The 24,516-nt window shown below is 42.3% G+C and overlaps 1 protein-coding gene across 1 annotated transcript in view; it reads right to left on the reverse strand.

Moving 5' to 3' along the window:
• Window positions 1-24,516, reverse strand: part of LOC140187985 (cystinosin-like) — a 34,749-nt gene that overhangs the window by 6,297 nt on the left and 3,936 nt on the right. The window contains exons 2-9 of the mRNA XM_072243852.1: window positions 10,872-10,948; window positions 9,975-10,053; window positions 9,765-9,849; window positions 9,109-9,212; window positions 6,057-6,194; window positions 4,730-4,829; window positions 3,950-4,069; window positions 2,370-2,540 (exon numbers count right to left, since the gene is read on the reverse strand). Of these exons, the coding sequence (XP_072099953.1) occupies window positions 2,370-2,540; window positions 3,950-4,069; window positions 4,730-4,829; window positions 6,057-6,194; window positions 9,109-9,212; window positions 9,765-9,849; window positions 9,975-10,053; window positions 10,872-10,948 (874 nt within the window). The remainder of the gene's footprint in view (window positions 1-2,369; window positions 2,541-3,949; window positions 4,070-4,729; window positions 4,830-6,056; window positions 6,195-9,108; window positions 9,213-9,764; window positions 9,850-9,974; window positions 10,054-10,871; window positions 10,949-24,516) is intronic.

Below are 24,516 nucleotides of genomic sequence, written 5' to 3' on the forward strand. Positions count from 1 at the left end.
GATGCTTCTTGCCTTTTTCATTATTATCAGCTGGCTTAGGGGCATGTTTCATTGTGTTTGGTTATCCATGTATACTTTTAGCCTTTTTCAAGCAAATGGCTCCTTGAATGAGTCACCTTTGTTGGTGATAACTTAGAGGTTGTCATTGCAGAAGCTTTTATCTTGCCTGCATTTTTTATAATTGTTCTGATCATCACATGTAGCCAATTTCAAAGAGGCGCGAACATCAACCTGACGCTCATCAGCTTCCAAACACCGTATCACTTGCAGTTTCACATCCATTTTAATGCTTTTCCTAGACATCTTGGATGTGCTACCCTCTCTGGAAGTAGACAGCTGTTTTCCAGACATCATGGGTGGAAAAAAAATGGGATAAATTGGCATGGGAGCAAGAAAGTTTATACACGTGGGGGAGGCAGAGTATGAACTAATACGTGATTGGCTGTGAGTGGCTCAGAGCGTATGTAAAGCGCTCTCATTGGCTGATAAATGATTACTGCAGAGGCGGCCACTCTTGAGAAGTTTTAAGTATTGTTTAGAATGAATTTGTCATTTTTTAACATTTCAATGGAGAATTAAATAACTGTATTGCAATGAATCAGTGCTATGCAGGGTCTGAGTGTATAGAAGTTGGGATGTTATGTTGAAATTGTACAAGACGTTGGTGAGGCCTAATTTGGAGTATTGCATGCAGTTTTGGTGACCGACCTACAGGAAAGATACAAATAAGATTGAAAGATTGCAGAGCCAATTTACAAGGATGTTGCTGCAGCTTGAGGACCTGAGTTATAGGGAAAGGTTGAATAGGTTAGGAATTTATTCTCTAGAGCGTAGAGGATTGAAGAGAGGTTTGACAGAGGTATACAAAATGAAGGGTATAGATAGGGTAAATACAAACAGGCTTCTTCCACTGAGGTTAAGCGAGACTACAACTATAAGTCATGGGTTAAGGATGAAAGGTGAACGGGGGGGAGGGGGGGAGCTCATTTTCCACTCAGAGGGTGGAGAGTGTGGAATGAGCTGCCAGCACAAATGGTAAGTGGTTGATATGGGTTTGATTTCAACACTTAAGGGAAATTTGGATAGGTATATAGATAGGGGAGGTATGGAGGGCAATGGGCTGGGTATGGGTTAATGGGATGAAGCAGATTAATGGTTTGATACAGGCTAGATGGGCTGAAGGGCCTGTTTCTGTGCTGTAGTGTTTTATGACCAATTTCTATGACAGGCACTCGCCTCTCCATCAGTAGCACCTACACAAGGCACTGCCTCAAGGCGGCAACTTGTATCAAGTATCCCGACAATCTGGGCCATGTCATTTCTCACAGCTACCATCGAGCATAAGATACAGGAACCAGAAATCCTACATCACCAGGTTCAAGCCGGTTTTGCAGCTAGTACTTCCCTTCAACCATTCAGTTCTTAAACCAACCTGCACACCCCCAATCACTACCTCATCACAGCAACACTACGACCACTTTACAGTAGACTCTCTTCTATTTATGCACTTTCCTGCGAAGGAAAAAACAATACCAGCTTCCCTCACGAATGTTCTGCCTCTAAGTGTGCCCACAATGCTGCTGCAAGTTCTTCGTTGTGCTTTGTGAATACATGTCAAGTTGATTGTTACAGGAACAAATGTCCTCCATGGCGCGGAAGCAAGTTACGTCCCAGATAACAACCTTTCCATTTGATGCAAAAGGCAAACAGCAAGCCCTTCTCTGAAAAGATAAAGATTTTAAAAGACTGGCTTCATTTTATTTATTGATACAGTGCAGATTAGGCCCTTCCAACCATGCTACATCAGCAACCCCAATTTAACCCTCAGCTGGTCATGGGACAATTTACAATGATCAATTAACCTACCTGGTAGGTCTTTGAGAGGAAACTGACGCAGCCAGAGAAAACCCAAGCATTCCATGGGATGGATGTACAGAGGCTCCTTAGAGAGGACATTGGGATTGAACTCCAATGTCCCAAGCTATAATAATGTCACACTGACGGTGGTGCCCAATGAATTTTGTTCTTTTTCGTTCATGTATCAAAATCCTCACATTAAAGTTTAAGCTACTTTGAGACAAGGGTGTGGAGCAGACTGTGTTAATGGCATTGCCTTAGTTGTTTAACCAAAGGGGTCTGCAACAGAGTACTGATGTAATCAAGTTGCCAGAGATAAGTTCTGGTCAGTGAGAGCTAAAGCACCTGCTTATCAGTCAACATTCCACAAAATCACTTTGACATCAAGATGCAGATCCAAGATTTACTTATTTATTAAACATAGATGGGATTGCACCATCATAGATGTCAAAGTGGTTTAAAAACAAGACAGCTCCTGTCATTGGTTATGCCCTGCACAACCCTGTGCTTACCTGAGGAATATACTTAATGAGGACGATGCCCAGCTTGATGTAGGAGAAATAGTAGACAAGTTGCAGCCATGTAACTTGACCACTTATAGCCAGGATGAGAGAGATCACAGCAGGTAGCCAAGCCGCTACAAGAAATCCCAAAGCAATCTTGGACACCCTCTGTGACCCCCGCTGAACGACAATGGAAACAAAACAAAAGATATCAGTAACATGGCTCAACAGTCAAAACAACAATATTCTAGACTGAATAACGTCTAACAGCTACACAAAATTAGTTCAATAGCCAAAATTTTAGTGAAGATTTAGGAGCAAATTGATGGGATGGTTTAAGCTTTGTAATTATATTGCACTAAATATTAAATCAACTTCACTTAAAGTGATCGTTTAATTAAAGAAGTTCATTTAATATGCAAATCCTAATTAACTGGACAGATGATCTGGGATAGATCATATGGTATTGTTAAAGTATCTAGTCCACAAAGGATGCAGCTGCAGCAGGTTAAATGATTCTAATGAGACGTGTGGGAGGAGAGGAAGGGGCTATATGAAGGATTCTACTGAGACGTGTGGGAGGAGAGGAAGGGGCTATATGAAGGATTCTACTGAGACGTGTGGGAGGAGAGGAAGGGGCTATATGAAGGATTCTACTGAGACGTGTGGGAGGAGAGGAAGGGGCTATATAAAGGATTCTACTGAGACGTGTGGGAGGAGAGGAAGGGGGCTATATGAAGGACTCTAATGAGACGCAAGTGGGAGGAAAGGAAGGGGGCTATATAAAGAGTAGCTAATGCTGGAAAGCACGGTTTTGTTCTAAAACACAAAGTTTAGGTTGCTGGAAAATAATCCCAGAAAATAAGTGTTAAAGTCAAGGTGGAAGCAAGTACCAAATGTCAGACCGTACACTTCTATATTCAGTCATTCAATAACTGGATAAGAAATAGAAATATTGTAACTGAGAGGTGGAGAGCGATGAGCATAAAATTCCATAATTGGTATTAACATGGAAACTGAAATTTCTAAATGACAATAAACGAGGACTGAGTGTTCTCATAATCTAAACATGGAAACTGAAATTTCTGTGGAGAGCATTCTGACTCGCTGCAGGTTCCAATGTGCAGGACTGCAAGTGGCTGCAGAGGGTTTCAGACCCTAGCCAGCCCCATCACTGGCACTACCCTGCCTGCCATTACAATATCAAGAGTTGTCATTCATCATTAAGGACCAGCACCATCCAAGAAATTCCATCTTCTCACTACTTTTATCAGGGAGTGGTACAAGAGCTTGAAGACCCATATTGAATGATTTATGAACAACTTCCCCTCAGCCAGATTGCTGAATGATCTTGAACACTACCCCATTTTGCACTGTTTTAAGGTTTGTGTCTGCACTATAATGCTGCAAAACAAGTTTCACATACAGTATGTCAGTGTTAATGGATCTGGTTGTTATTTACAGCATTGCCTCAGCTAAAGTGCAACAATTGTTGGGGCGGGGAAGGAGGGAATGAATATTCTATGCACCTGTGGTTAGTTACCAAACTGGAGCTTGCAAATCAGCCCTCGCTGTACAGAGACACCAACCTCGTAGATGCAACACTGAAAGATTGTAATCAAGGTTAATAAGATGGCATGGAGACTAAAAAAGACATCATTTGATTCCACTGGGCTCACTCCCTCTGGATTACACTGAAGAAATTGTTTCTGGAAAGACAAATCAGAAACACCACTCACCAATATGTTTAGGAGTCAAGGTTAAGTTCATTGAAATACCTCTTTCAACTATTGTACTAACCTCACCATTTCCTCCCCCCACATCACAAGAAAACAGAAGCAGAAATATCTTCGCTATAAAGTTCAAAGGTCATCCATTATATTATAATATCTGCTAGCTCGGGTGTTTTACTTTTTAAATGGATAACCATCATGTCTCCATTTGCTACCACAATATTGGTGGAAATCAGCACTTCACACTCAGTAATGCACAGCTTGTTTTCAACCCTGCCACCACTGTTATTTTGATGTTGGACCACTCTTTACCAGCTGAAGGTCATCATCGACTTCAAAGATTGCCATTTGGTGAATGAGTCTGTAGAACTCACTCCCTTGGGAGTGCATCCAGTAATTTAGCACCAAGTAGATCTAATCAAAATTCCAAGCAGCACAGCAGTATCCTTGGCAAAGGGCAAAAATTAAAAAGCAACTGAATAGCAACTATTCAATCAAAACATTCTCTTCTAGTCAAATGGTTTCCTGGGATTAAAGCACAACGTATGTTTGACCAAAGCTATGAAGTGCAAATCATTTGTCTAAATTTAAGTCACTCAATCTCAGCATTCATCATTTCAATAAATTGATATTTACCTTAACACAAGGAATCCAGAAAAGGCCAATGTTAAACACCCCATATGCCAAGTGACCAGTCAGGTTCAGTGCCAGAAAATCAAAGTTCAATCCTATTACGCTGTTAAGGAGATAGAATTAAACAATGTCAGCTAGTATTGAGGAATGATCCTGGAATAGAGCCCCAAAACATGGTCACAATGCATCACCGAACTAGATAATGAATGAGATATCTCAAACACGAGGAAATCTGCAGATGCTGGAAATTCAAGCAACACACATCAAAGTTGCTGGTGAACACAGCAGCTGGAAATTCAAGCAATACACATCAAAGTTGCTGGTGAACGCAGCAGCTGGAAATTCAAGCAACACACATCAAAGTTGCTGGTGAACACAGCAGCTGGAAATTCAAGCAACACACATCAAAGTTGCTGGTGAACTGGAAATTCTGCCTGGCCTGCTGCGTTCACCAGCAACTTTGATGAATGAGATATCTGAAGTCTTTTGCACATTTCAGCCTTGTAAGCTATTGTCTTAATCAGGTCTTCATACATCTGTCATTCAGGGATTACTGTGGAAAACAGTGCAAACCTTAATTGACCAACATTAAAATCACAAGATCACAAATCAAAAGACCAGGAAAAGGGCAAAAAAAAGTCAGGACCCTGGCCAATATTTATGAAAGGCTTTCCCTTTTAGACTGGTTTCTAATGAACACTAATGGTTTGGTGGCTTGTTCCTCCTAGTTTTACTGATATCATGAATGCAAGTACATTATGGCGATCTCACATCCAGGTTTGGGACAAAGATCAAACAAGGAGTACAAGCAAGAGGGCTGTAAAACCGACATTGATACAATGCAAGTGGAAGGAGTACAATCCCAGCACCACAGCAGCGAAAACAGCTGAAGATTGTTGAGTATCAACAGGACTGACATGACGAACACCACTTCCCCCCCCAATACAGGATGTCAATATCTGGCAAACCCCACAACGGCCCCCTCCCAGATCTAAGGGGGATATTCAACCTGTAACAATATTCTATATTACAGTACGGTTGACTCTTGATGTAGCAAGATCCGAGCCGCTGCTTTCAACTTTGTTTTCTTACAGTATAATGGTGTAAATGGCCTCCTGAGCTTATGCCGGCTTTCAGGGTATTCCTATCTGTCCTTTTCTGTAACTTATTTAGTGAACAATTCCACATCCACAGTACAGGTAATTTACAAGAACTTTAAAATCAGCCAGTTCACCATATTCTGGACCACGTGGATACATTATTCTACAAGTGACTGAACTGGAACTTAAGTCTGGTTAGAGTTCAGAAGTCATTCATCAGTAGCCTTTACCTTTTACGCCTCCAGTTTTCAATGACCTGAGGGTAGAAAGAGATGGACCATGCCAGGAAGTATATCCAACCAATAACCTTATTTACAAACTTCAGAGCACTACTGTGCAGCACCAGAAAGTGAATGTGTGCTGAAGACCTACAAAACAAATTTCAGCAATTAATACAGAAACTGAGAGTGAAGAGGAATGCATGCATCAGGAGTCATTATGATGGTAAGAAAGGTTTGAAGTTGCAGCTTAATTCTATCTTGCCAAGATATCTCCTCGTTCTGTTCAGGCTAGTAGGGTGCCACAGTGGCAAAGCAATTAGCTCAATGTCATTACAGCTCAGGGCATCAGTGTTTGAAGTTCAATTCCAGTGCCATCTGCAAAGAGTTCGTACATACTCCCTGTGAATATGTGATTTCCTCCAGGTGCTCTGGTTTCCTCCCATACTCCAAAGATGTACCAGTTAGGAAGTTAACTGGTCACTAAATTGTCCATGATAAGGACAGGGTTAAACAGGTGGGTGCCAGCAAGTGCAGCTCATTGGGCCAGAACAGGCCCCTTCTCTAAATAAAAATAAGATTTGGCTTGATAGGGTGAAAAGACATCCCTACCAAAGGAGATGCAAGGTGCTCTGTTCCTCCGCTAGCCTCCAGGTCACCTTTGGGCAAAGTGGAGTACCTCCTTAGCACCCCCCCCCCCCAAATGGACACGTGAAGCCGTTGAAGCAGGTTAGTAGCTGGTGCACATCACAAGTCCTGATTATGTGGCCACTAACTGCAGGTAGAAAACCTGAAGAATATTGATACGGTTAGGGTCACCCATCTTGTTAAGACACCACCCAGAAGGTAGCAGTGGCAAGCCTCCTCTGCAGGAAAATATGCCATGATTAATCACGGTCATGGAAAAGCCATGATCACCTACATCACACAACACGGCACATAACAAACAAATGAATGGCTTGATGACATATTGCTGGTTAGAGTTTCTTGCTCTACTTTCAAATTGGATTCAAAACTTTCTGGCTTGCTTTTTGTATATCTCAACTTCCATATTGCACAGAAGGCTACTTTGGCCCTCAAATCTATACCAGCTCAGAATGACCCATTTTGCCTATAGCTTCTACCCACCAGCCTAGAGACAAAGTATTGTTGTCAATTAACCTACTATCTATGGGATGAAATCTACAGAGTCACAGGGAGAACTTGCAGTCTTCACGTACAGTAAAGAGTCTCAGGAGCTGCAAGGCAGCAGCTCTACTTGGTGCCTATGAACTAATTTATTTCCAGTGCTCTTTAATTAAATATTCCCATCCAGTACAACAGATAGAGGAAAAAAAACACTTAGTTTATTGATGTCCCGTCACATTTCTATTCAAGTGATTCAGTCACTGCAATTTTGGCCAATGTTCTTATTAGATTTCCCCTAATCCCAGTGACCTAAGCCTATCATGTCTGCTTATTGAACAGCCTGCAAGAATGGAGCAAGTTCAAGGACAGTTCTATCTCACTGTTGAATGATCCTATAGTATGATAAGATGGACTCTGCCTCAAATCCACCTTTTCCCCTGAGAGCACTCTAACTATAATACCACATACTGCATTGTTATTATTTTACCTGTACTGCTTCATTGTGCTGTGTAATGAAATGATGTAACAGAAAGTTTCAACTGCATCTTAGTACATGTGACAATAATAAACCATCTTATTCATCAAGGTATTTTAAAAGATTTCTGAAAGTTTAAGCATCTGCCATCACTGACATCCTTCAGGAGCCAGGGGTATGCCCTACAGTCTTCCCTTCATTATACAAAACATACATCAAATGTTCTCCATAGGCCCATGGTCTTTGCAGTTTCGTCATTTTTTTCCTCTGGCCTTGAAGTGGTAATCACTGAAAATTCCTGCTTAAAGAGTACCCTTGAAAAAAAGATAGGACCCAGGAATTCAAATAAATGAAGCAAATGTACGGCAGTCAGTGTCACCAAGTTGTGTGGTAGTGGACTGAAGATAAAATAACAGTATCTTTATTCTTAAAATCTCAATTTTCAAACTCACACCTCTTACTAAAATGTCAGCCCATTTTTAAAAAAAAAACAAGGCTGACACAGCAATAAGCAATATCACTCCCTCCCCCCCACCCAAAAACAATCTCATTTTAAAGTAATTTGAATTTTAAATTCAGTTGAAGTTTGGTTATCATTCAGCCATACATGAATACCCATGACTACAGCCAAATGAAGCAGCATTATTCTGGGGCCAAGATGCAAAACGCAGTACCAAGTCACACACAGTGCAAGGCAGACAGCACATACAAGACAACAAGCACACAAGATAGCAGTAAAACAGAGTCACAAAAATGATATATAGTTCAAGACCCCGAGTCCAAGAATGTTGCAGAAATCTGCAGTTGACCACAAAACAGCTCAAATTCTGCCGAGCAAACACTGAAACAGCACAGACCCCAGCTGGGACACCGCACCATACCAGGCACACCAACTCCAACGCCTCTCTCCTGGGCAGCTGTAAACAGGTGACGCTGCAGCTCGAGACCCCGTCCTCACTACGACTGAGGCCATGTATCTCCACCGGCGTCCGTCAATCGGATTTGCAACATTCCATATTAGTGATGTCCGACAGGGTCTTGTGATCACAAGAAAAGCAACTAATATGCTCACTCGCTGTTAGACTGCATACTGACTCTTGACACCCTTCTGATACAGGCAGCAGCACGATCCACACCAGATCCAGCTCCTTCAGTTTCTCTACCAATGAGCAACTTGCTGCTGGGGTAGATCTGCAGTACTTCTTGTGATCATAAGAAAAATGTTTATACAGGACATTAACACCTTTGGTTGACCCTGTGGAAGCAGCACCATCTGTGGAAATCTGGTTCAACTAGAGTACAGACACTCCAGGCCCAAGGCAGTGATTTGTAATAAAGTAGTGAGCAATTAGAGAGATGTTCAGAAGGAACACCATGGTTCCAATGAAAGCCACCACTGGGATATGGAGATAACAGAAAAGGATTATTACTTCACATTTCAGTCTGTATAGAAATACCCACCTGGTTAAATTGCTGCTGTTAGAATAAAGGTAAGCACTGACTTGTCCAACTTCAATTCCTCTAACTGTAAATAAAGAGAAGTTTGCAAACTTGGGCAATAAAATCTGAAATAAGAAAAACATTTTCCATTAGTAAATGGTGAAATCAGCAAGTGCAACTCAACTTTAATAAAGACCCCCTCCCATCCCTAAGGGATTATATGTACAGTGTAAATACAAGCACAAATTACAACTACACAAAATGCCCAAATCCTTCTGCAGTCAAGTTTTCACTTGAACCATGAAAATAAAAATGGACCAATATGTTCTAATGTCATCTTCCCATGAATATTTTTCTACACAAGGCCAAGACCAGATCAAAAAGTAACCAAATGTGCCACTAAACTTGAAAAGCAAACAGTAAACATTGGGATTTTATACATGGTAGGCAGAAGCCTGCAGTGACAAGGATAAAACCTTCATTTACAGGATGCACAACCATATGAAAGCCTGAGAAGGAGCTGAACACAAGAACGTGGGAGCAGTGTGGATCAGCATTACCATCATGGAGGACATGAGTTTCCAGGAAAGACAATTGCTGGACTTAGAAGTAAATTTGATTATCAATCTAACATTGTTTTACCCTGCTAATTGTCAAGTCTGACCAATGTTACTTACTTGTTCAGGGAGTTCAACAATACTAGTTTGTTTAGATGAAAAGGTCACAGCAAATCTAATGACTAAGGTCTCTGGCAGAGGAGCACTGGAGAGAGGAAAGTAGAGCAGTTTTTAGAGCAGAGATTGTACACAACAAGTAGCTTCCTAATATAGTCCAACCCAAGTAGCAAGTTCACGTTTCTTTACATTGCACAGTTACTTGGGACTTACCTTGTAGCAATCTTGATATTCTGAATGGTGTTAACTGTCAAACCAACAAATTCTGGTACAATCAATGTCTCTAATGCATCTGAAAATAGAAGATTGACCACTCAGATTATAAATGAAGTCATTCGCCATACAACCCCATCTTCAATTCAATCACAAGCCTTCTTTCCAAGGCCTATCCTATTTTTCCCTTAGCAATTACAATCTGTCAGAGGAAGTACAAGCCTTAGCCTTTAGTGGGGTGGAGAATACTGCATCATTACCATATACTAAGAAATATTTCCCAGCATCTACTCAAATCCAAGCTCATGGCTGTTGTTCCTCAATGCTACAGAACAGTTTCTACACCTCCCCAGCAAAATCCCACAATCTCAAATTACTTTGGATATACAAAATGAAAAAAAAGATTTTTAGATGACATCCAAACGTCAAAAGGCATAACAAGCAGCAAGGAGAGTACAACTACTGGAGCAGCATAGAATTGCTGTAGTCAGTACTGCCTCCACAGCTCCAAGGGCAGATTCAATCCAGATCTTGTGTACTTTACGCCATGGCCGCATTGTTCCCTGCTCCTGCTTCCCCCGAACTCCTAAAGATGTGCTCGTAGGTTAATTGGCCAGTGCATAGGCAAATAGCAGAAGAATCACAGAAGAGTTGAGAGAGAACAAGTCAGAGCAATGGAGACATAATGTGAGAATTGGAATGATGGAATGAAGTCCAAGCCAGCTGCCTACAATGGATCAAATGGTCTATGTAATAATAAGCATGTATTCCTCAGAGAGCTAAAATTAAGCTGGCAAACCAAGACATCTCAGCAGCAATTCCAGGTTGGCAGAGAAAGGGTTACTTTAACATTGAAAACTAGAATGAAGGCAATTCTTCACTTCCACAGAAACTTACCAATTTGGAGCAAGTTGACCAGACTGTAAAAGAGAATCATAAGGGGCACTAGGAGCTTCATATCTCTGGTTACAGACCTGCAGGAGAAAAAGTATTAAAACTGGCTTCTATACATCCGTTTACAGTATAATCATTTGCCATAAGGTGAAATTGCTGGCCAATAAATACTTGCTCCAATTCCCATTTTCACTTTGTATGATTGAGATAGTGACCAAAAATCCATTAAAATTTAGTTATCCAAAGTACAATTTTCAATTCAATCAGGAATCTTAATTCTGTCCATGTGCCCAAAACAAGCAATAATTTTTAAGCAGGTACATTGGTACAAATACTAAGCTACTCCCAACCGATTGTTCAAGAGTTTAAGCAGTTATCTACAACTTGGACAACTTCTGATCAATGGGCTTGGAGTTAAACATAAGGAGAGCAGTTTATTTTAGTTGTTGAGTGTAGCAGCAGCATTTCCAAGTGATTGTTCCCCCCTCGCGACCCCCAGGAGGATGAAGTTAAAACTCAGTGATACAGATAAGCTAGTTCCAGGATGTTGACCCAGAGATAGGTATCTGGTTATAAAACTTGAAGACACTTGTGATTTGTATACTTCTGTTGCCTTGTCAAGGTAAATGAACATAGCAATTTAGAAGTGAAAGGAGCCTTGGAGATTCCAGTGCAGCTATGGTTTACTCTGGACAAGGGCAGTCTATGAAGTCAATATGGCACAGCAAGGAGAGCTGGGTTCCAATTTGACCATGCTCCTTTGATCTTGTAGACAGAAAGGAAGATGGTAAATCACTAACAAAGATCTAGTCTCAGATCAGGTCTTGTTACTACAGTATGCATGTTGGTCTATTGACTAGAGTCTAGACAAGTGCTTCGTCTAGCAACTGCAAACATGCAGGTGATCACAGCAAGCACAGATGTTAACACAAACTAGTTCATCCAAATCTCAGAAAAGGCCCATTTCACCTGGCAATATGCAAACGGCACCAAATCTTGCAAGAATCACGGCCTTTATTATATCCTGTGCACATCAGTCTTGCTGTATGCTTCCGAAACATGAACTATAACACCAGAACTCCAAAAAAACTTAGAAGCAACAGAAATGTGGTTTCTTAGAAAATGTGGTTTTCTGCAATGTCCTCCCAAGTCCTCAACAAAAGGGAGGGCATAGGCTTGGGGAAAAAAAAAATTCCATGTACAAGCAAGCACTTCTAGTTGTCAACCCGACCAATCTCTCTCCACCCCCCTACACTATTCAATAAAGCTCCATCACCTTACTTTAAGGAAACATTGACACCTTTCAGACTCCATTCCAATGCTGGTTTCTATGATCGCATTTGGCCTCCAGCTCCATCCTGGTATCTTACTCATTCATTCTGCTAGTCTTTTTTGTGGTTCTTAGATATTTGTCTTAAGACACTTAAATCGACAAAGCGTAGGACACGGTCCTAATGCAAAGAAATGAGATTATTAGAGGTGGGACAAAGGTCAACAAGACAAAGTAGGCTAAAGGACCTATTTCTGTGCTGGATGATTTTATGACTTAACTTCTGCCACTTTTACACCAACCACATTTGCCTCCATGCCAAACACATTCTAATGTAGGGTCACTTGCCTGAACACCAAATTCCCAAGATGTTATTTAGATGATCACTGTATTTGTCATTTACAAAATCTCTAGTTTTGTTTTATGCCAAAGGAACAGCTTTGTCACCAAGCTACTCTGATGATGGGTATTTAAAACCCTCACACCCCACCACCAGAGCACATTCCATTCCCTTGTTGTTCAATCTTTCAGTATCAAAGTAGGACATTAGCTTGCCTCGTCTAATTCAGGCCATGTGGAATCAGTCTCCAAACCACCAGTGTACCACTGGCAGCTTTAACCCATTGGTGATACAAGAGTTATGAAGCAGGCCAAAAGTATGCAATGAGTATATACAGGTATAACTGTTTTACCAATCTGTGGGATAGGATTCACACTATCAACCACAGTCAAAATTTACAAGGGCTCTAACCGTGTACTACAGTAAACAAACTCCAGCTTATGCACTATTCTGCTGGAGTAACAACCAAATGCACTACTAGCCCAGTTCAAAAGGTAGTGGAAGGACATTGTTGATTCAAACTTTCAGTGTGCAGTCACAAACCTGAAGGCGTAATGACAATCCTCACGAGAAAGGATCAACAAACTACCAGAAGATCTCAGCAGGTCAAGTTGCAGAGTTTCAGCAAATTTTTACTCCAGGTTCAAACATCTGCAATCTTATGCCTGGATTTAAAGTGACCATAGGCCACAAGAATACAAGACAAGTGCAGAATTAGACCAATCAACTCTCTGGGCTAATGTACCATTCTGTTATGGCTGATGTATTATCCCTCAACCCAATTTTCCGGCCTTCTCTCTTTGATGCCCTTATTAATCAAGAACCCATCAACCTCCGCTTTAAATGTACCCAATAACATGGCCTCAAGAGCTGCCTGTGGCAATCAATTCCACAGATTCACCACACTCTAGCTAAAGGAGTTTCCCCTCTATTCTAAAGGGACATCCTGCTATTCTGAGGCTGTACCCTCTGGTCCTAGAGGAAAGTACATGACCATATACTTAGCTACACTGTATTCCATCTGCTACTTACTTGCCCACTTTCTTAATCCAATTCCTTCTAAAGACTTCCTGCACCTCCACTTATCTTTGTATCATCCACAAATGAAGCCACAAAGCCTTCAATTCCATCATTCAAATCATTTACATACAACATGAAAAGCAGTCCTAACCCCAACATCTGCAGAACACCACTAGCTAACCAGAAAAGGTTCCTTTATTCTCAATCTTTGCCCCCTGCCAGTCAACCAATCTTCTGCCCATGATACTATTTTTCCTGTAATACGGGCTCTTATCTTGTTAAGGAAGATAATCTTCATAATTTTTTTAGTGCAGCACCTTGTCAAAGGCATTCTGAAAACCCCAGTGCCCAACATCCACTGACTTGTCTACCCTGTGTGTTATTTCCTCAAAAACTTCCAGATACAGCGGGAGGAGAAGATGGTGGCGTGACGCAGCTCACAGCGGCCACTCCGGTGGTGATGTCTATTATTTGTCAAGTAGGGTGCCGTGCACAATCCTGATTTGATAGAGACAGACATGAGAGCACGGAGAAACTTCTGAAATGCCTCCTTCGCTGCTGCTACTACTGTGTGGTCCAGAATCTCCAGAGGGGAAGGCCCCAAGTCCTTGGCTTTGCTTGTTGCTCGGCGGCCGGGGCGGGGTCGAAGCGCTCGGCAGAGGATGGTGCTCGGAGAGGCTGGTCGGAGGTTCGAAGTTTTCAGATGGACTCAAGAGTCGGCTGCCGTCGGGTGCTTCCAATGCATCGGCAAATTTTCGGCATTTGGAGGTTCATGGCAGGGAGAGTTTCTCCCTTCTGCTGCCTGCATTAGATGATGAGTCGATCAGGACTTTGACACTTTTGTTTTTTTTTTACTGTGCCCATAGTCTGCTCTTTATCAAATTATGGTATTTCTTTGTACTGTTCTAACTATATGTTATAATTATGTGGTTTTGTCAGTTTTAGTCTTGGTTTGTCCTGTGTTTTTCTTGTGATACCATTCTGGAGGAACATTGTATTATTTTTTAATGCATGCATTACTAAATCACAATAAATGAGGACTGAGTGTCCTCATAATCTCATCTAATCAAATTTGTCAGGCAAGATTTCCCTCAAGGAAACAATGCTGACTTTAGCCTTTTTTATCATGAGTCTCCAAGTACTGAAACCTTAGCCTGAATGCTGCTTCCTGCACCCATGCTGAGCTCGTCAATTTCATCGACTTTACTTCAAACTTCCACCCAGCCCTCAAATTCACTTGGTCTATCTCGGACACTTGTCTCGATCTCCATCTCTGGAGACAGACTGTCCACTGACATCTTCTATAAGCCCACTGACTCTCATAACTACTTCAACTATACCTCTTCCCACCCTGCTACATGCAAAAACGCCATTCCATATTCCCAGTTCCTCCGTCTCCGCCTCATCTGCTCCCAGAATGAGGCTTTCTGTTCCAGGACATCTCAAATGTCCTCTTTCTTTAAGGATCGTGGTTTCCCTTCTGCTGTTATCAATGATGCCCTCACCAGCATCTCCTCCATTTCCTGCACTTTGGCCCACACCCCTTCCTCCCGCCACCACAACAGGGACAGAGTTCCTCTTGTCCTTACCTACCACCCCACCAGCCTCCAGATCCAGCACATTATCCTCTGCAACTTCTGCCACCTTCAAAAGGACCCCACCACTAAGCATATCTTTCCCTCTCCACCCCTCTCCGCTTTCCACAGGGATCAGTCCCTCCGCGACTCCCTGGTCCACACGTCCCTCCCCACGGATCTCCCACCCGGCACTTATCCCTGTAAGCGTAAGTGCTACACTTGTCCCTACACCTCCTCTCTTACCATCATTCAGGGCCCCAAACAGTCCTTCCAGGTGAGGCAACACTTCACTTGTGAATCTGTTCGGGTCATCTATTGCATCCGGTGCTCCTGGTGTGGCCTCCTCTACATCGGTGAAACCCGACGCAGATTGGGGGACTGCTTCGTCGAGCACCTCCGCTCCGTCCACCACAACAGACAGGATCTTCCGGTTGCCACCCACTTCAACTCTGCTTCACATTCCCATTAGGATATGTCCATACATGGCCTCCTCTACGGCCATGATGAGGCTAAACTCAGGTTGGAGGAGCAACACCTCGTATACCGTCTAGGTAGTCTACAATCCCTTGGTATGAACATAGAATTCTCCAACTTCTGGTAATTCCATCCCTCTCCCTTCCCCTATCTCTATTTCATTCTGCCCCCTCCCCCAGCTGCCTATCACCTCCCTCATGGTTCTGCCTCCTTCTACTACCCATTGTGCTTTCCCCTATTCCTTCTTCACCTTTCCTGCCTATCACCTCCCTGCTTCCCCTCCCCCACCCCTTTATCTTTCCCCTTACTGGTTTTTCACCTGGAACCTACCAGCCTTCTCCTTCCCGCCCTCCCCCCACCTTTTTTATAGGGCCTCTGCCCCTTCCCTCTTCAGTCTTGACGAAGGATTCCGGCCCGAAACGTTGACTGATCGTCTCCACGGATGCTGCCCGACCTGCTGAGTTCCTCCAGCATGTTGTGAGTGTTGCCTCAGCCTGAATAGACTCCAATACTTTCCAACCACTGAAGTCAAGCTGACTGACCTATAATTTCCTTTCTGCCTCCCTCCCTTCTTAAAGAGTGAAGTGACATTTGCAATCTTCTAGTCCTCCAGAATGATTCCAGTATCTAGTGATTCTTGAAAGATCATCAATGCCTCCATAGTCTCTTCAGCTACCTCTTTCAGAACCTTGGGGTGTAGTCCACCTGATTCAGGTGACTTATCTAACTTCAGACCTTTCAGTATCCCAAGCACCTTCTTAGTAATAGCAATTTCACTCTCTTCTGCCCCGACAATCAAATTTCTAGCATTTTGCTATTGTCCTCCACAGTAAAGACTGACACAAAATAATTCGAATTTGTCCACCATTTCTTTGTCTCTCTTCCCCCTCATCCCCCATTACCAACTCTCCAGCATAACTTCCCAGCCATCTGATATCCACACTTGTCACTTTTACTCTTTATATTTAAAAAAACATGTGGTATCCTTATTATCGGGTAGTTTATCCTCATATTTCATTTTTACTCATTGTTTTTGGGAACCATCTTTTGATTTTTATATGTTTCCCAATCTTCTAGCTTCCTACTAATTTGCTAAATTATAATGCTTTTTTGCTTTTATACTGTCTTTGACTTCCCTTGTCATCCACAGTTGCCTCATCCTCCCTTTTGAATAGTTCTTTGGTGAAAATCTATGCTGCACTTTCCAAATTGCTCCCAGAAACTCCAGCCATTGGTGCTCTGCTGTCGTCCTTGCTAATGTCCCTTTCCCATTAACTTTGGCCAGCTCATGCCTCCTTGTTTACTTTACTCTGTAATATTGGTAAATCTAACATGAGCTGCTTCCTCTCCAACTGTAGAGTATTAAGATCATATGATATTATGATCACTGCCTCCTAAGAATTCCTTTGCCTTGGGCTCCCAAATCAAATCTACAGTTGTTCATTACTCAACACAAAACATAGAATTGTCTTTACCATACTGGGTTCAACCACAAGTTGCTCTAAAAAGCCATGTCATAGGCATTCTACAAATTCCTTCTCTTGGGATCCAGCACCAACCTGATTTCCCCCACTCTACCTGCATATTGAAATCCCCCATAACTATTACAACATTACCCTTTTATACTTTATTGTCGCCAAACAATTGATACTAGAATGTACAATCATCACAGCAATATTTGATTCTGAGCTTCCCGCTCCCTGGATTACAAATATTAAATATTAAAAATAGTAAAAATTAGTAAATGTTAAAAATTTAAATTATAAATCATAAATTGAAAATTAAAAATTTGAAAAAGTGAGGTAGTGCAAAAAAACCAAGAGGCAGGTCCGGATATTTGGAGGGTACGGCCCAGATCCGGGTCAGGATCCGTTCAGCAGTCTTATCACAGTTGGAAAGAAGCTGTTCCCAAATCTGGCCGTTTCAGGCTCTCGAGCCTTCTCCCGGAGGGGAGAGGGACGAAAAGTGTGTTAACTGGGTGGGTCGTGTCCTTGATTATCCTGGCAGCACTGCTCCGACAGCGTGTGGTGTAAAGTGAGTCCAAGGACGGAAGATCGGTTTGTGTGATGTGCTGCACCGTGTTCACGATCTTCTGCAGCTTCTTTCGATCTTGGACAGGACAACTTCCATACCAGGTCATGATGCACCCTAGAAGAATGCTTTCTACGGTGCATCTATAAAAATTAGTGAGGGTTTTAGGGGACAGGCCAAATTTCTTTCGCTTTCTCAGGAAGTAAAGGCACTGGTGGGCCTTCTTGGCAGTGAACTCTGCTTGGTTTGACCAAGTCAGGTCATTTGTGATATTGACCCCAAGGAATTTAAAGCTTTTGACCTGTTCCACTTGCGCACCACCGATGTAAATTGGGTCGTGTGGTCCGCTACTCCTTCTTTAGTCAACAAGGTTATTGTCTACGCACCATGCCACCAAGTTCTTAATGGGTTTTACAAGCCCATTGTAATTTGTACTCCACATCCAGTTTTAATTCCCCCCCCCCACCAAGGACTTGGTTTCATTTTTTAAAACCAGAGTCATCCCACCCCATCTAGAAGATATCACGGCTACACATCCAACTTGAGATTTGCAGATGTTCAGTAGCAGCGGCTAAACAAAGATCTTGTCTTAGATATTCAAAGTTGATATAATAATTTCCAAATCGTAAGCCAACAGTGGACAACAATAGATTTATCTGTAAGCAGCCCATACTTGACAAAAGGACAGGGTTGAAACTATTGGGCCAGAACCTCTCCATCAGATTGCAGGCAAGTAAGTGTTTCTGAACTCCAGAATTCACAAGGCCACTTGATTGAAATAAGATCCTGAGAGGTCTTCATTGAGTAAAGGGGAAGATCAGAGTCTTTGGAACTCTCAAAGGATGATAGAAACAGAGAGTGGGTTTTGGATTATCTTAGTTAGATGAGAATGTGGTGTAGGGGTCGCAAGCCAATTAACTAACAACCCACCAAATGGTGAAGCAGCCTACTGATGTTCTTTGAAAGTTTTACCAGCCACTATTTAGTCCAAATGACAGTAGTCAATATAATCCCTTTTGCTTCTGGTTTTACTAGCTCCAACATGTCTTTGTTAATGGCTTCAAGCTCTTGTTCCCAATTAAGTGTTGAACACAGGATCTCATTTAGTACTCAGTTGCACTGAGTACCAAATCTACAACAGTTCAATGGACAATTGCCTCTGATACTGAAAAGGAAAATAATCCCAAAGGAACAGTTGTTATTGTTAAGAGTTGTTGATATCATCAGAATTGAACCAATGCCCTGAGTTATAATAAAGTCACATTAACCATTACACTACCTTAGCACACACAATTTAAATCCATAGCATGTAATAACATTCAGTAGTTCATATTTCAACAGCAGCTCAAGTTGGTTCTGTAGCTCAATGCATTAAGTATTACCTCCAGATTAAAACTCCAGCCAAAATTGTTAATTCACCATGTGGATGAATGGTTCAAGTTTTTCCTTTGGAAGAAATGTTTCTCAACATCTTAGCAACAATCAATATCATGCTTCCAAGTTCTAATTACCCAATCAACCCCTTAATTAGATCCCATGTTTCACAAAGCAATATATTTGATGCAATTATACATGCACTCCCTCCAATGGAGGACATTTCAAAGCTGTGCAGAGAACCAGAATGCCTACTGGGGTCCAGTACAGCTTTATTTAAGCAAAAAACATCCACATATTATACTCCAACCCATGGAGAAACAGGTTACTTTTAAAAAAAAAAAATCTGCATCATTTTATCAGCTCAGATTTAGAAAGTAGAAAAGAGGAAACAATTTAGTGAAGGATAGCAAAGAACACACAAACATACACCCACGTGCAGGGAAGGGTGCACCACTGATACCAAAGATCCACAAAATTCAAAGCTTCCCAGGAAATAAAAATGTGGAAAAGTGCCGTAAGCTGCACCAATGAACTGGCTCCAAGCAAGAAATAATTACAGAGCCTTAGTCGGAAAATTGCAATTCCCACCCCCTTCTATGAGCCCTCTAGAAATAAAAGTTTGCCCAGTGTCCTGGGTTTTACACTCAAAAACATTTCCTGGGAGCGGGGGCTGGAGGGGGAGTGAGCCCAATCAGATGCTTGGGTCAATGGACAGCTACAATGGCATCGAGAGCAGTGACCGGGGTGGGCGCTCATTTCCTGCCCACCTGCGTCAGCGACGGACGATTCATGGACCCAACAGCTAGGCAAGGTAACTGGTTGTTTCCAGATACAGAGAGACTGGTAGGAGCCCAGAGAATATGCTTGCTTGATTGAAATGTTGATCATACGGTATAATATTACCGGCAGGAAATGTGCGTGAGGTAAGCCCCTGACTGCTGTTGGTTTCTCTGGGTCGGACCTCACATCATGAAGCCCATGGAGATATATGACTTGGTGGTGAACTTGGGGAGCGGTGGTGTTTCTACACAACCTCGCACAGGCCATTAACGAGATAAAATCGGGAATATCGAAGCCATAAAATCCCTCTTCCCGTCCCTGATGATGTATTAGGCGCGTGTCGGATGTATATGCTAGTAAGAAGCATTTACACGTGGTGTAACACTGTTGCACCAAACACTGTTGTTGGTTTAATTTTCATTGCATTTAGCAGGGGATGTTTGACTTTCCACGTTAAACAGCAAGGTGGAGAGAATCTACGCATGCTACATTGGCTCCAGGTTCGGGACGTTGCTGCTGAGCAAGTGTGAGGGAAAGGGTCAGAGGATGCACCGGACAGATACGGTGGTGACACAAGAAATTCTGCCAATGCTAGAAACCTTGAGTAACACGCAGAAATATGCTAGAGGGACTCAGCAGGTTAGGCAGCAACAAAAGAGGGAAATAAAGATGTCTGATTTACAGGGTCACTTTCCTCTACGTAAGTTCCTGAGGGCCAACGAATTCACTGAGAAAGCACGGAGCAACTATACAGAAAGCAGGCATAGTCCAGGGGTTAAAGGATGCAAGACCCACAAAACAAACGGCGCGTGAGGTTTCTTACGGGACTTTTGTATCAATCTCCTTCTGAGATCCCAGTGGAAAGGCGATCGTCCCAGGTATGAAGCTGCAGTGCAACTTGGGAAGATTTATGAGTATACCTTTTTCAACAGAAGAATGCCAGTATTATTTTCCAAGCCCAGGGAGGTTACTGCATTCTCTGTAGTGAAGTGGTAGGGGGATACTCTTGTCCATGGTGGACGTGTCTGTGGAAGGACAGTGAAGACCACAACATGAACAGAGCAAGGATACATGTCAGAGACAACAGCTCCTGTTGGCAGTGGAAAGGGGGCAGCCAGCCCACTTCCCTGAGCAGAGGGAGTCTTCGTGGTCCTCAGAAGTGAGGAATTCAGAGATGGATGATATCAGACAGCCAGTACAGGAGTGTGTTGGTGCCACAGCTAACTGTCAGCTACAACTCCCAGTGATAACATAACCCATCAATTACTCTGCAAATGTGCATTACTTGCAAAACATTTCTAGGTATTACTAAACTAATAAAAACAATGCTTAACTTAATTCCTCCAAAAGTCTGGCATCTTCCTGTCCTTGAGCATAAAAACACTTTGTCCCATCAGGGCCATATTCTGTACTTCCCCTTCTCTTTGTTAACCCTTTTGAAGCTGGGAATTCAGTACTGACCTTCCTGATCAGATGGTCCCCAAAATACGGTTCTCAGTCTATTCCTCTGCTCTGGCCACACTGCACTAAGCACATAGAAAAGTGCAAGAACAGCCCATTCGGTCCTTAAATTTTACAAAACTACTTAAACTAATAACTAAATGCCTAACTAAACTAAAACAACAGGAATTCTGCAGATGCTGGAAATTCAAGCAACACACATCAAAGTTGCTGGTGAATGCAGCAGGCCAGGCAGCACCTGTAGGAAGAGGTGCAGTCGACGTTTCAGGCCGAGACCCTTCGTCAGGACTCCTAACGAAGGGTCTCGGCCTGAAACGTCGACTGCACCTCTTCCTACAGATGCTGCCTGGCCTGCTGCGTTCACCAGCAACTTTGATGTGTGTTGCCTAACTAAACTAATTCATTCTACTTACATAATGACCATATCCATCCATTCTCTTACATCTTCATGTGTCTATCTATGAGCCTTACATACTTCTATCATATTTGCATCCACTACCACCCCAGGCAGTGCATTCCAGACACCCTTTAGTCTCTGTGTAAACAAAAACTTGCCCCACGCATCTCCTTTGAACTCACCCTGTCTCCCCTTAAGTGTATGCCCTCTATTTGAATCATGGGAAAACTGAAGGCTGTCTTCTCTCTACCTCTCCCCTCCCCCACTCTTCTCCCTTTCCTCCTTCATAAACTTCTATCAGGTCTTCCCTCAGCCTCCACCATTCCTGGCACTTGGTATCAAATTTGAGGACATTTGGTCCGTCACCAAAGACTTGAAGGTGTCTACAGGTGTATGGTAAAGAGCATTCTGACTAGTTACATCACTGCCTGTTGTGGAGGCTCAAACATACAGGGTTGAAAGAGGCTCTAGTGCAGCCGTTCTCAACCTTTTTGCTCTGGAGGAACCCTTGAAATAATTTTCAGGTCTCAGGGAACCCCTGAATAAAAATTATTACATTTACAGCTCATGGTACATGAGCGTGATCAGTAAGTTGTAGATATAATAATCTAAAAACAATTGTCAATGCTCTTTTGAGTACAGAATGAATTTTTAGACAACCTTTCTTGAAAAAAAACAGGTAGTTAAGCTTAGCTTACCTTTCTTGAAATTAATCTCCTTTTCCCTTTCATAAATTTTAAAAACTCTTAAGGCAAACATAATAAATTTATGTTAAATAACAGGCTCAAGCCAAAATAAAATTTAATTTTTCTAAAGGTAGACTCAGTAGATTTAATTTAAATAAATACTGTAAATTGATTTTAATTAATGAACACTTATTGACAATGTTGAATAGTAAAGTTACTAAAAACCATAAGCCAATGCAACAGGAATAAAAATATAACCTAAAACACAATTTTATACAAGACTTTGAAAAAACACTTTCTTACTAAGTAACATGATCAGGCTCAAATATAGGCCTAGGATGTGAAACCTGTGCTTGCTTTTGCCGCACAGATACTCAATTCTGGGTCAAGTTTGAGATATGCATATACAGGTTTCGCCGTCAGCTGAAATGAGAGAATTTCTATCCTTGCTCTTGATGCTTGTTAAACAAGAAAAAGCTTGCTCACACATGTAAGAAGTTGAAAACTGCAACAGAGTGAACATTGCTTCCCTTGAATGTCAGGACACTCTTCTTTCACAGAAATCCAGAACTTGTCCAGGGACAGGTCAGTAAATCTCATCTTGAGTGCACGATCAGTCTGCAGCGAGTCTATTCAATGCTTGGAAAATGCAATTCACACTTATTAGCCTACCATTCTCCCCTCCATGCAATACAACGCTCACCAATTATGAACGGCCTCCCCTATCTCATGTCAAAAACTGAGAATGGACTCAACCAGATAAACACGGTCCTACTGCCACACTGGGCTGAGAGGCCTCAAATGAGATTGTTAATGGGGCTGCTCAGTCACTGCCCACCACTGTGAGTGCTAGTATAGTGTGTGCACGAATTTCAAAAGCAAAGTTTTTTTAATCATGATCTCTCACGAAACACTGGTTGAGAAACCCTGCTCTAGAGGTTCCATCACAGCCACAACAATAGGGTTGTTGTCATGGGCATTAGACTTCTCTAATATAAACTGGGATCTTCTTGATACAAGATGTTCAGATGGAGCAGAATTTGTTAGGTGCATCCAGGAGAGTTTCTTAACTTAATATGTAGATAGTCCAACAAGAGAAGGGCCTGTACTAGACCTGGTGTTGGGTAATGAGCCTGGCCAGGTGACCCATCTTTCAGTGGGTGAGCAGTTAGGGAACAGTGACCACAAGTTTTTAAGATAGATAAGGATAATTATAGACCTTGTGGTTGAGTATTAAATACGAGCAAATTAGGGGAGCATCGGGCAAAAACCAGGGAGAGTTCATTGTGACCAGCTGTTTTTGGGCAAGTCCATATCTGACATGTGACGGTGTTTAAAGACCAACTGCACTGAGTACAGGGCAGGTATGTACCAGTGACAAAGAAAGACAAGGGAGGTGATGGATTTAGTCAAGAAGATAAAGGAAAAGTATATAAAACTTAGGACGCTAGAATCAAACAGAGACCTTGAGGAATATAAAGAAGCCAGGAAAGAACTCAAGAAAGGAATTAGGAAAGCCAGGAGGGACCATGAAAACCCTTGGCAAGTAGGAGTAAAGAAAATCCCAAGGCATTCTATACATACGGTACATCAACAGCAAAAGAGGATAACTAGGGAGAGGGTATGACTGCTCAAGAATAAAGGAATGAACATATGCTTGGATGCAGACGAAGTGGGTGAGGACCTTACATCAGTACTTTGCATTAAGGAAAAGGACAAGGAGGATAGGGTAATCAGTGCTGAGCATATTAATATGCTGGGTCATTTAGAGGTAGAGGAGGTAGCATTGGGTCTCTCAAAGAGCATTAGGGTGGATAAGTCCCCAGGGGCTAACGGGGTATGCCCCAGGTTATTAAGAAAGGCAAGTGAAGAGATTGCTGGGGCCTTGACCAGTATTTCTGAGTCCTCTCTAACCAAAGGCGATATCCCAGAAGACTGCCAGTAGCTAATGTTCCATTATTCCAGAAGGGAACCAGGGATAGTCCTGATAACTCTAGATCAGTGAGTCTCACGTTACTGGAGAAAATTCTTAGGGTTAGGATACATGGGTTAAAAAGGGAAAGCCAGCATGGCCTTGTGTGAGGCAAGTCATGCCTTATTAACTTGACTGAGTTTTTTGATGAGGTGACATGGGTGATTGATGAAGGTAAAGATGTGGATGTTGTCTATGTAAGGCATTTGACAAGGTCCCTCATGGGAGGCTCATCCAGAAGATTAAGATGCACGGGATCAATG

Source organism: Mobula birostris, chromosome 26 (genome assembly GCF_030028105.1).
Source record: "Mobula birostris isolate sMobBir1 chromosome 26, sMobBir1.hap1, whole genome shotgun sequence".
NCBI classification, from domain to species: Eukaryota; Metazoa; Chordata; class Chondrichthyes; order Myliobatiformes; family Myliobatidae; genus Mobula; species Mobula birostris.